General features: G+C 34.8%; 1 protein-coding gene across 1 annotated transcript in view; it reads left to right on the forward strand.

The window, feature by feature from the left end:
• Window positions 1-12,225, forward strand: part of SCN7A (sodium voltage-gated channel alpha subunit 7) — a 58,305-nt gene that overhangs the window by 25,784 nt on the left and 20,296 nt on the right. The window contains exons 10-14 of the mRNA XM_052664337.1: window positions 1,930-2,026; window positions 2,718-2,956; window positions 4,261-4,434; window positions 5,952-6,308; window positions 10,377-10,817. Coding sequence (XP_052520297.1) covers window positions 1,930-2,026; window positions 2,718-2,956; window positions 4,261-4,434; window positions 5,952-6,308; window positions 10,377-10,817 — 1,308 coding nt within the window. The remainder of the gene's footprint in view (window positions 1-1,929; window positions 2,027-2,717; window positions 2,957-4,260; window positions 4,435-5,951; window positions 6,309-10,376; window positions 10,818-12,225) is intronic.

Raw genomic sequence — 12,225 nt, forward strand, 5'->3', positions numbered from 1 at the left:
ATAGTTCTGTTGGATTTTAATTCATAGAAATTTGGAATTACATAAATTATCACATATTTTATGTAGCCTTGTAAAGCAGCTAAGAAAATAGTTTCTGGAATAAGCATGGTTTAGATAAATAAATTAGTTTTGCATCCTGAGCTTTTGCTTATTTTTTCAATTAAGAAAAAAGTGAGGCAACAGAGATCTGTAGACTTAAAGAACCTGTCATTTTTCTGATGGAACAGTATGTAGTGGAGTTGGTTTTTACCTCTTTGAGCTCTAGTTTTGAAATTAGGGGGAACTTGACTGAAACCGAGTGAGATGAATTTGATGATTTCCTTGATCTCTCTTCTGGGACTTCAGATAGACCACAGCGGAGCCTGCCAGCCAGGTTGTTCTGGGTTATTAGTGAACTTCAATCATTAATGTCCTCAGTGCCCATGCCAGTTATCCTTATTCAAAATGTACCTCACCTATGTAAATGTATTCACTGGTAGCTCACATGGTAAAGAAATCTGCCTGCAATGAGGGAGACCCGGGTTTGATCCCTCGGTCAGGAAGATCCGCTGGAGAAGGGAATGGCTTCCCACTCCAGTATTCCTGCCTGGATAATTCCATGGACAGAGGAGCCTGGTGGGCTACAGTCTACGGGGTCACAAAAAGTCAGAGACAGTATTTCACCTATTAAGCTCACCTATTTACCAAATTAACAACATACAAATATTATTATTCTTCGTGTGTGCCGAATGTAAAAATCGTTGGGAGTTCTATGGTGCAGTATCATCTACCCCTTGTCAGTTACTTACAGTTTACATTCAAAAACAAAATTTACTCATGATCGCTAGAAATCTCTGGGGCCATACTTGTGATAATCATGAATGTGTAGAACTTGTAACACCTACATCAAAACCTTAGAGTTTTGAGTGCCTTTCCAATGCAAGGGTTCTTTTAAACTTTGTAACTGTACCAGCCAAACAGGATGTCTTAAAACCATTATACAAGAGACAAGAGGGACAGAAAGAAATGATTTCCTTTTGGGATTATTATGTGTGTTCTAATCAGACCCATCCTTTAAAATTCATTCTGTTACCTGATATTACATATTTTATCATCTCAATACAAATAATTTGACTTAATCAAAAGAGTTTATGAAGTCATAGTTAACATATCTTCAAGTATAAAAATATAAGGTGTTAGAAAAATGTAACGTGTTAATATTCAGTAGCATATCTGCCAACTGGATGTTCCACAATAGTTCTAAACTGGACATTGAATTCTTTGTCAAATATGGGTAATAGCACTAACATTCTCTAGTTTACTCCTTTTATAGTTGACCTCATAGTATAACGTGATTTGGTTGACTTACAAGTAATGCAGATGTATTTTCCAAATAACCCTAAGTCAGTTTAATAGTGTGTATAGTGGGGCTTCCCTGAAAGTCTAGTGGTTAGGACACTTGCTTCCACTGCAAGTGCAATGCTTTGATCCCTGGTTGGGGTACTAAGATCTCTCATGCCACACAGCCAAAAAAAAAAAAAAGTACCTATAGTGTAAAAAGTGGCAAATTATGGAACCCAGAAAGGTTTTTGGAAGTAAGAATCGGCATTTTTAAGAAGGTTGTAAACTGGGTATCTAATCCCAGTTTGGGTCTTAGCTATAGTGTGTCAGCTGTTATAGGGTTACTTTCATCATTTATTTTTGTTGTAATTATGGCTTTTTACAGTTTAATTAGAATTTAACTCTATTTAATGTGGTGCTTTAACATGTTTTACGCCGTGTTCCTGTTAGCTCGGGTTAATCGTATGACCGCAGTGGCTGGCACGAGATTTACCAACCCTAGTCAATATGGCTTAGTCAAACTTTCATTTATAGCTTAATTCTTATAACTATAGTCTTGAATCTGCAAAGGGGAGAAGCCAGAATTAGACTCATCAAATTTCTTTTTAGACCAAGACCATACAAATAGAAATGAAGAAAAGATCATCAACTTCTATGATTACTTCTTTGGATGCGCTGGATGATGCTACTGTCAGCCATAAAGAAGGTAAAGTAAAAAATATTTAGACTTGATGAAAGGTATCATTTGTATAACTCACTTTTAAGAAATCCTCCAGTTTCTTCAGAATTTTAGTTGATAAGAACTAAAATTTAAGGAAGAACATGAGACTGTTAAGGTTAACTGTACTTTAAAATTTCATAAGCATAATGTTTTAAACACTGGAAAAGGCCACCAAAAACTGCCAAGGAATTTTCTTTAACACTGAAAATGACATGAGCATTTTAACTAAAAATACAGGTTGGAGTATATAACATTAACATATTAAGGCTCTTTTTATACTTGTCTCTACTTTTAATATACATATAACCAGTAATCATTATTATAGACAATATTTAAAGATATTGTTTTGTAAAGCATATAAATCTAAAATTATAAACATAGTACTCTCGGTTATATTCCATATTAGTTTTTCTTGAGAAGTACTCATATATTTTCATTCTGGTACATAATTTTTTCATTTTCATTTGTCTAACTCAACAAGCATGAGCAAAATAGAGGAAATTTACTTTGCTCTGATTTTCATTAATTCAAAATATTTCTATTTGCTATTTCAAAATCAAAAGTCTAGGTTATAACCTCCCTTTGCATGCAAAAGTAAAATTTTTCTACTAATTAGATGCTTAATGCTTAAATAAACAATTAACTCATGTATAATTTTCTGTTCTTTCAGTTTCAGAGCTTAAAAAATCCAGGCAGAGATGCCCATTTTGTTGGTATAGATTTGCTAAAACTTTCTTGATCTGGGATTGTTCTCCTTGTTGGTTAAAATTGAAAGAGTTTGTTTACAGGATTATAATGGACCCATTTACCGATCTTTTCCTTACCATATGCATAATTCTAAACATAAATTTTTTGGCCTTGGAACACTATCCAATGAGTCTGGAAACCAGCAATATTCTCAGCATTGGAAACATGGTAAGGCTCTCATTGTAAGCTATTTTCTCCTACAATTTCAGCTTTTCTTTAGTCACCATTATCCTCATTATTTTACTTTATAACTCCAAAATGCTGCAAATATATTGTATGAGTATTAAATGAACTATTGTTTTCATGCTTTCTTACCTCTCCAAGCCCTCCTTTGTAAATGTTCTTATCTTTGAATAGATTTCTAGCTAGAGTCTGTTTAAATTTAAGATATCTAGCTAGCTGCAATGCAGTCAAGTTAAATAGAAATCATTTATTTCCTCTCCCATCTCAAATATCCCCTGTCTTAATATGGTAGCCCCTAGATCACAAGGGTAAAGGTGAAATAACAGAGTGAATAACAGTGAATAACAAGTTCTTCACTGGCTCTTGAATTTTGAATCCTGTTAAAACTGAACCTACCTTAGACTGGAGCTTATCTTTATGGCAAGGTATTTTTGAAATTCACCCTTTTTTTTTTTCCATGTAAAAAAAGGCAAAAGAAATAGATTTCCATGAGTTTAAAAAGCAAGTCATATTCAATCAATTTTGTTCAATCTATATTGTTCAATTTTGTTTGCTTTTATTGCTGTTGTTTAGTAGCTTGTAACTAAACAACAGGAATAGTAAGCTTTTCTGGTGGCTCAGATGGTAAAGAAACCGCCTGCAATGCTGCAGACCTGGGTTTAAATCCCCTGGAAAAGGACAGAGCAACCCACTGCAGTATTCTTGCCTGGAGAATCCCTATGGACAGAGGAGCCTGGCGGCTTACAGTCCATGGGGTTGCAAAGAGTCAGACACAACTGAGTGACTAAACACAGCATAGCACAGTTGCTTGATATTAATACTGTCAGTTGTTATCAATTTTGAACTATATATTTATTTGCTACCAAAACAATAATTTAGTTATTTCTGCCAGTATAGTTTTCAAATGACAGTTTTCATAGGTTTACCTTTTGTTAGATCATCTATATTTGTAAATTTTTATTTTATATTTTTTAAAATTAAATATCTTAATATGTACTCTTTATCCCCAAAGGTACTATTCAAAATGAAAAGATTTTCACTCTCAAATATTCTTTTGTTTTCTTCCAAGGTGGCTTTTATTAAAGTAATTGAAGATTTCATATACAATGTTTGACATTAGATTGTCAAACAAAATGTATGAATCCGTCCCTGTGATGCAGACTCCAAAACTAATCATATTTTGACAGAGAAAATATGAAGAAAGTGACAGTGAAAATTTATTCTGTGTATGAGGGTTCTGATGGAGCTATTGGAATCATATTCTTATCCCTGTGTTTTGTTTTATTTAGGTGTTTATAGGAATTTTCACAACAGAAATGATTTTTAAAATAATTGCCATGCATCCATATGGATATTTCCAAGTAGGCTGGAACATTTATGATAGCCTAATTGTGTTCCATGGTTTAGCAGAACTTTATCTAACAAATTTTCATGGACTGGCTATTTTACGATCATTCAGGGTGGTAAGTAGAATACAGGACCTAAATTTTATTTTATAAAAATTCATTTCAGTTTTCTCAGACATAAAGTGGGAAGAATAGTAATACCTATCCTATTGGTATGTTGGAACTATTAAATGAAATAATTCATATATAACAAGCTTAGAAAGTAACCCAGAAAAGAGTAAGTAGTCTCTAATGCTGTTTGGCCCAGGCATTAAAAGAAATAAGCCATATATACAGTGAATTTGAGGTATAGTTCTATAAAGCAGGGTCAGGATTACTGGGTCGGTTTTAAGAAGCAGGGTAATACAGAGTCCCAAAAGCTGAATGCCAATGTGTAACTAAAGAATTAGAATCAGGTGAGTATATCTAAATGTAGATTGGAAAATTTTGTAAAAGAGGGACTGTCAGGCTAATAGAATGCTGCTATGAAGATTATTGGAGAAGGCAATGACAACCCACTCCAGTACTCTTGCCTGGAAAATCCCATGGACAAAGAAGCTTGGTAGGCTGCAGTCCATGGGGTCGCTAAGAGTCGGACACAACTGAAGTGACTTAGCAGCAGCAGTAGCAATCTTATCCAAATAATTCTTCAGAACCCTGTCTTTATCCATAGGCTTATCTAATGAGTAAGGGGAAAATATAAAAGTTGTATTTATTGAATTTATAAATGAAGCAAGACTGGAAAATACAGACAACATAATAAAAGGTTGTATCAAAATATCTGAAAAACTAGTAACAGACTGAACCTAAGATGATTAAGTTTTACATAGATAAGTGTTAAGTCCTAACCCTTGAGTCCCAAAAGCCAACTACATACCAGAACAAGCTGGGGAAGGTATAGCACATACGAAAACAATATGTGGATTTTAAATGACTCAAATATTCAAGTGATTTTGTGCCATGTGAATAAAAATGTTTTAATCTAGTGATTAAGTGAAATATTTAGACCAAACCTAGAATGTTTCATTTGGTCTCTCATGTTGATTTTAAAGGTAAATACACAATAGTATTCTTGCCTGGAAAATCCCATGGACAGAGGAGTCCATGGGGTCACAAAGAGTCAGACCCAACTAAAATGACTTAGCGCTCATGCATACAACAGAGCTATCAATGGACTTCAACGGACCCTGGAGACTTTTCCAACATCATCTATATGTTGAAATGTGGGAAAACATTCAATATATTTTGGAAAAAGAAAATAAAGAATGAATACTTGCTTTACCAGATAGTAAAACAAAACGAGAGTAATTATAATAGTATTATATTGAAAAAAATGGGAATTGACAGATCAATAGAAAGTATACTTCAATTTAGTGTAAAAAACTATAGAATATTAAGTGTATTAAAAATTGTATATAAACTGAATTTTCAGTGCTTAGTATTAATAATGCTCAAAAGTGAATATTACATTAGAGACTACACACGTTTATGTGTATAATCCTAATAAAAATTTTAAATGTACATTGTAATTAATAGTGACTAGAGTTTTTGTCTTTTTCTTCCTTATTTTTGTTGTTTTTACATTGCTCTATCAGTTACGAATTTTTAGATTGGGAAGATACTGGCCAACATTTAAGATTCTGAGGCTGACTCTGTGTAACTCAATTGTGGCCCTGAAAGACTTGGTCCTGCTGTTGTTCATATTTATGTTCTTTTCTGCTGTGGTTGGCCTAAACCTGTATGGTTCAAATTACAAAAAGCACGTCTGCAACATAAATGAAGACTGTCAGCTTCCACACTGGCACATGCGTGATTTCTTCCATTCCTTCCTGAATGTATTCCGGATTCTCTGTGGAGAGTGGATAGAGACTTTATGGGATTGCTTTAAGGTAGCAGGCCAATTCAGTTGTATTCCTTTTTACATGATGGTGATTTTAATTGGAAAATTATTGGTAAGTAATCCATGCTTTAAAACTTTCCTTGAAAACCTTATGTATTGTAGTCTGGCATTTTCATAATGTAGACTTATGGAAGCCAGTGGTCTACATCCGTGCTGTCTGATGTGGAGGACTTTAGCCACATGTGGCCATTAATCAGTTAAAATATGAGCAGTCCACTTTGAGATATGTTATAAGTGTAAAATACCCACTGAATTTGAAGTCTTCAGTTCAGTTCAGTTCAGTTGCTCAAGTCGTGTCCGACTCTTTGCGACCCCATGAACTGCACCACACCAGGCCTCCCTGTCCATCACCAATTCCCGGAGTCCACCCAAACCCATGTCCACTGTGTCGGTGATGTCATCCAACCATCTCATCCTCTGTTGTCCCCCTCTCCTCCTGCCCTCCCCCCAAAAAGAATGTAAATTATTTCATTAATAATTCTTAGACTGAAAGTGCTTCCTAGGTGGCACTAGTGGTAAAGAATCAACTTGCCAGTGTGGGAGACACAAGAGATGCAGGTTCAATCCCTGGGTTGGAAGATGCCCTGGAGAAGGAAATGGCACCCCACTCCAATATTCTTGCCTGGAAAATCCCATGGACAGAGGAGTCTGGCGAGCTAAGGTCCATGGCGCCATCAGGAGTTGGACATGACTGAAGTGAAAACATTTTAATTATAATATTTTTATACATTTAGTTGAATAAAATGTATTAGTTAAGCTAATTTCACCTGTTTTTGTTTACACTTTTAATGTGGCTGCTGGAAAATTGCATACATGATGTTCATCGTATTTTCGTTGGTTATAACCTGCTACTCCAAGTAGCTTTGGTTTTATGTGGGAGACAGTAATTAATGTAGACTCTCAGACCCCATTCCAGACCTGTGAAAGTGGAATCTACATTTTAACAATATCCCTAAGTGATTTGTGTACACATTAAATTTTAAGAAGCACTTAAATGTAGCACTGGTTGTCAAATTTGACTGCACATTGGAGTTACTTGGAGAACTAATAAAAATAAACTAATGTCTTGGATTCATTCCCAGAGATTCCGATTTTATTGTTATGTGGATATAGCTTAGTCATCAGAATTTTTTAAAAAATTTGATTAAATTGTGCAGCAAATTTTGAAAACCACTGATCTTTGAAACTATCATACATTAACTAAGAGGAAACACTTTCACTCCTAAATTTCCAGTAATTGGAGTGATTACATTAACTGAAGTATCTTATACATCTTCTAGGGCTTCCCTTGTGGTTCAGCTGGTAAGGAATCTGCCTGCAATGCAGGAGACCTGGGTTTGATCTCTGGGTTGGGAAGATCCCCTGGAGATGGGAAAGGCTACCCATTCCAATATTCTGGCCTGGACAATTCCATGGACTGTGTAGTCCGTGAGGTCGCAAAGAGTCAGACACAACTGAACAACTTTCACTTTCATGTTCTTAATTCTTCTCAGGAAAAAAAATGGCTTATAAGATATATTTGTTCTTATTGGGAAAAAAAGAGACTCAATATTTACTTTTCACTCCTAAGTCACAGAGATCAAGTGGATCTCCCAAAAGATGGGAACAAAAAAAATCACAGGGTAAAATCCATTGTATCAGTGCATTTCTCATTGCTTTTATTTACCCTGGATATACGCCTGTCCTAAGTACATACTGACACTGTGTTGAATTGTTCATGTACTTGTCTATCTTCCTTATTAAGCTAGAACTTCCATGAAGGAAGGGATCACAAGTTCCATAAAGTAGTTGCATTTTACGGTGTTACACAGTTCTTTCTTTACATCACAGCATTTTCAACTTAATTTTCAGTCTTTTAACACTCACTGCATATGTATATATGTGTGATAGGGAGTGTGTTTACATGTCTAAAGTATAAGAAATGTTAGATTGTAAGCTCTTAAAAATACAGTTGTTGTATTATAATTTTTCCTCTCCAAATCCTGACATAGAAATCTTTCATTCATTTCATAATTAATTGATTTTTCAACAAATATTTCATACTTTGTCATGTACTTTGTGCTTTGCGTTGTTTCCCTGGTGACTCAGACAGTAAAGCATCTGCTCCCAATGTGGGAGACCCGGGTTTAATCCCCTGGTCGGGAAGATCCCCTGGAGAAGGAAATGGCAACCCACTCCATTACTCTTGCCTAGAAAATTCCATAGATGGAAGAGCCTGGTGGGCTACAGTCCAGGGGGTCACAAAGAGTCGGACACAACTGAGTGACTTCACTTCAGTTATCTACTGAAGAGAAAAAATGGTTCTAACTCATGTGAAGCTTATAGTCATGAAATTCTTACTTAACACCCTTTTCTTTTTTCTCCCTGTGAACAATACTTAACCAAACAAAGGAAAAAGAAACAACCAACAACCTGAAATTATGCTTGTTCTTGCTCTTCGTCCTTTGAGAATGATAGAGATGTTATAAGTTAGTTTCTACAAGGCCCATGGAGCCCCTGCCCAGATTCTGTTTAAATGAACCTTGATAGCAAAATGGGACACTAGTGGAGGAACAGTCAAGCTAGTCTGTAGGTGTGGTTTCTCAGTCGCCCAGTCGTGTCAGACTCTGCAATCTCATGGATTGCAGCATGCCAGGCCTCCCTGTCCCTCACCATCTCCTGAAGTTTGCCTTGGTTCACGTCCGTTGCATAGGTGATGCTATACTGACATTCAGTCATTGTCTTTTCAGCTTTCAGTTTTTCAGCCATTGAGATTCTGTCATTGTAGGTTATAGAAAATCTATGTTAGTTGTTCAAGAGATCTTACCTATAAGAAATTTCCAATGATGAGCCAAATGTCAAACCCTCCATTTTATTTTACACACCAAACTATGGTTGCAGTTAAGATAATTTATTTTATGACTATTATCTGCAACAGTATTTTTATTTTTCCTCAAGTGAGTCTTATTTGAGCTTTCTATATTCCTAAGAGATAAAAAGATCTCATTATTGAGACTTAAAGGTAATCCATTAGAATTGAACACAATTTGGTGGGTACATCCTAATATTTTAGATGTATATGCGCATGAGAAACTTAGCAATTATCAGTGTTTGAGAATGCGTCTCTTCAGATAGATCCAAAATTCTGTAAGATATTTTAACAAATGAATGTTGCAGATCTTCATATACTTATTTATTTTATGTACACATAAATTGTCAGTGTAAGAATTTCTACTGTATTTTCCCTTTAAAAGTAATATGTAAAGCATAAAGTAATTTAAATTTCCAAAAGCTCAAATATTTGAAAAGAAGAGAGAAAACTTCCAGAATGGATACAATGCCTAAATTATTACTTTAAAAGAATAATCAGTGTATCTCTATCTCTAATCTTATAATCTAAAATTGTAATTTATACTCTACAAAAAGAAACAAAATAAAAATCTAATTCTCTGGAAATTGGACATGGTTTGATCTTATTTCTCAGTGATAGTAAAGGTTGAAATACATACTATCTATCTTCAAATTCAAAATAATTTGCAAATATTAGGAGTGATCCTTCCATTACTCATTTCTTTCTTATTTGACCAAATTTATTACCACAGAAAATCAACTAACCTACCCAAACCCTGTGCTTGCACATCACAAGGAAATTAGATGTGGACTTCAAAACTAGGGATAGCTCTCTCTCCAGGAGAGTCTCATGAATTTGCAGAACCCAGGAAGATGTCATTACATATCTTTCTGAGTTAGGTGGACGTCAATTCAGCCACATGGAGTAGCAGTTGATTTTCTCACCTTGGGAAACTCTGCCTGGCTTAGTAGAAAAGAAAACAAACTGGAGTAAGACAGACTTAAGTTCAGCCTCTGATCTTTGATACTTGGCATCTGTAAGCTTTGAGGTTTTCATCTGTAAAGGAGAAACAAATGGTATTTCATAGAACATTGTAACCTTCTGACTATCCAAATTCCTAACACAGCAACTGATCCTCTGTAGATGAGTAAGAACTGAATAGTCTAAAGAGCATCATAGTGTGTATGCTGTTTTCAGATTGCAGGCCAGCTTTTTGAAAATATTTGTTGTTGTTGTTTGAAAGAAAACGAAAAATGATATGCATTTAGCTTCATTTACTTCCTCATTCAGATACTTTACCTGTTTCTGGCGTTGATCATCTCATTTAGTTCATACAAGCCTGCAACAACTGATGAAGAAAATGATGAAGCAAAAAATCTCCAGCGTGCAATGGCAAGAATTAAAAAAGGAATAAATTATGTGCTTTCTAAAATATTATGCAAAAAACAAAATGTTCTAAAGGAAACAATGGACGATATAAGTGATGTCTATGTTAAAGAGAATATTTCTGACCATACTCTTTCTGAATTGAGCAACACCCAAGATTTCCTCAAGGATAAGGAAAAAAGCAGCGGCACAGAGAAAAACACAATGACGGAAAATGAGAGTCAGTCACTAATCCCCAGTCCCAGTGTCTCAGAAACTGTACCGATTGCTTCAGAAGAATCTGATATAGAAAATCCGGACAATAAGGAGATTCAGAGCAAGTCAGGTGATGGAAGCAGCAAAGAGGTAAGTTGTTTTAACATTATGGTTGCGTACTGTTGATTGATGGCACTGTTGACAAGTGAAGCAATGCTGAAGTTCCAAAGTTAGATTATTATCCATTCATTTCTAGCTGCAGCACTTCTTCTCCTGATTTTCTGCTCCTGATCCAGTTTCTTAAACTTCCTAAGTTTCTTCATCTCTGAATGAGGATAAAATTGTCTCTTTCTCAGAAGAGATAGAATGATTAAGAAAAATAGTTCAATAGTGCGTAGAATAATGTCTAAAATATGGAAGCACTTGGCAAACATTAGATAACATAATTATAACATCTTCAGTTAATGGGGTGATAAAAAGCATATTGAAGAAACATAGATTTTTATAATTAATGCATACTACTGGAGAAGTCACTAAACTCTCCTAGGCTTTATCATCTTTAAAATATAAGATGGGACTAGAAGAGTGCTAAGATACAGGTACTTTCCTGCTTGCTAAAATTTTAAGATTCTTGTCAGTTTATTTCTGCAACATATATTATAACATAATTAGCCTAACATAATTGAGTTGGACTAAAAGACCAAAGGGTAAAAGAAATATTGGTTGCAAATGTAAACAATTTGTTGTTGTTGTTTAGACAATCACCTTTAAAGAAGGGCAGATACTGCCTTTCACTTAGCTTTAAAAGTAAAAATAAAAATTAAAAAAAAAAAAAAAAACCCAAAAATGTATACCTTACTGAATCCAGTCTTACTGTCTTCATTTGCAAGTAGTGCAATGTCTTAGTAGCAGGTACCATTTAATCTGCAGCGATCACATCCACAGTGTGAGCCACTTCCAGTGAACTTCACTAAAGAATTTTTTTATTTCACTCACCAAGGGCAGGGAAGATAATGTCTTTTTCCAGATCCTCAAAGTCTCTGGCACCATCTTATCTCCCAGACCTCTTCTGGCTTATCAGCTGCTCTCTGTAATAGCTTATCAAATTGCCCTTCTAACAGGAATTAAGTTTCAATTATCTAGAGCCCTTCTAGTTTCTGGTAAAGGCATCTTTGTTTCAGAGAAACACTTTCACTCCTTATCATACCCAATCTTGTCAGGTCCATTTTCCTTTAATTAATACCATTATTAGGAAATGAAAAACATTCTTCTCTTGCACACTGATTTTATTTAAACTATAACAACATTATAAGGCTTGTGCTACCATACGTTTCTGGGTAAAATTGCTATTTATCGCAACACATTGTGTGGAAATGTCCTGAAAAACTTCTTGTCAATCTCATTAGAAAGTCTGAGATACGAAGATATATAGGAAAGATGGAACTTTATATAACTGTAGATGTTGAAGTTTTAGAAGTTACTTAAGATGCATAATTATTTGGTTCTTTTGATTGGTTAACTACTCAAAGAAGATTTTATCATTTAGATATTTCATTAT

The sequence above is a fragment of the Budorcas taxicolor genome, chromosome 2 (assembly GCF_023091745.1).
Source record: "Budorcas taxicolor isolate Tak-1 chromosome 2, Takin1.1, whole genome shotgun sequence".
NCBI lineage: Eukaryota > Metazoa > Chordata > Mammalia > Artiodactyla > Bovidae > Budorcas > Budorcas taxicolor.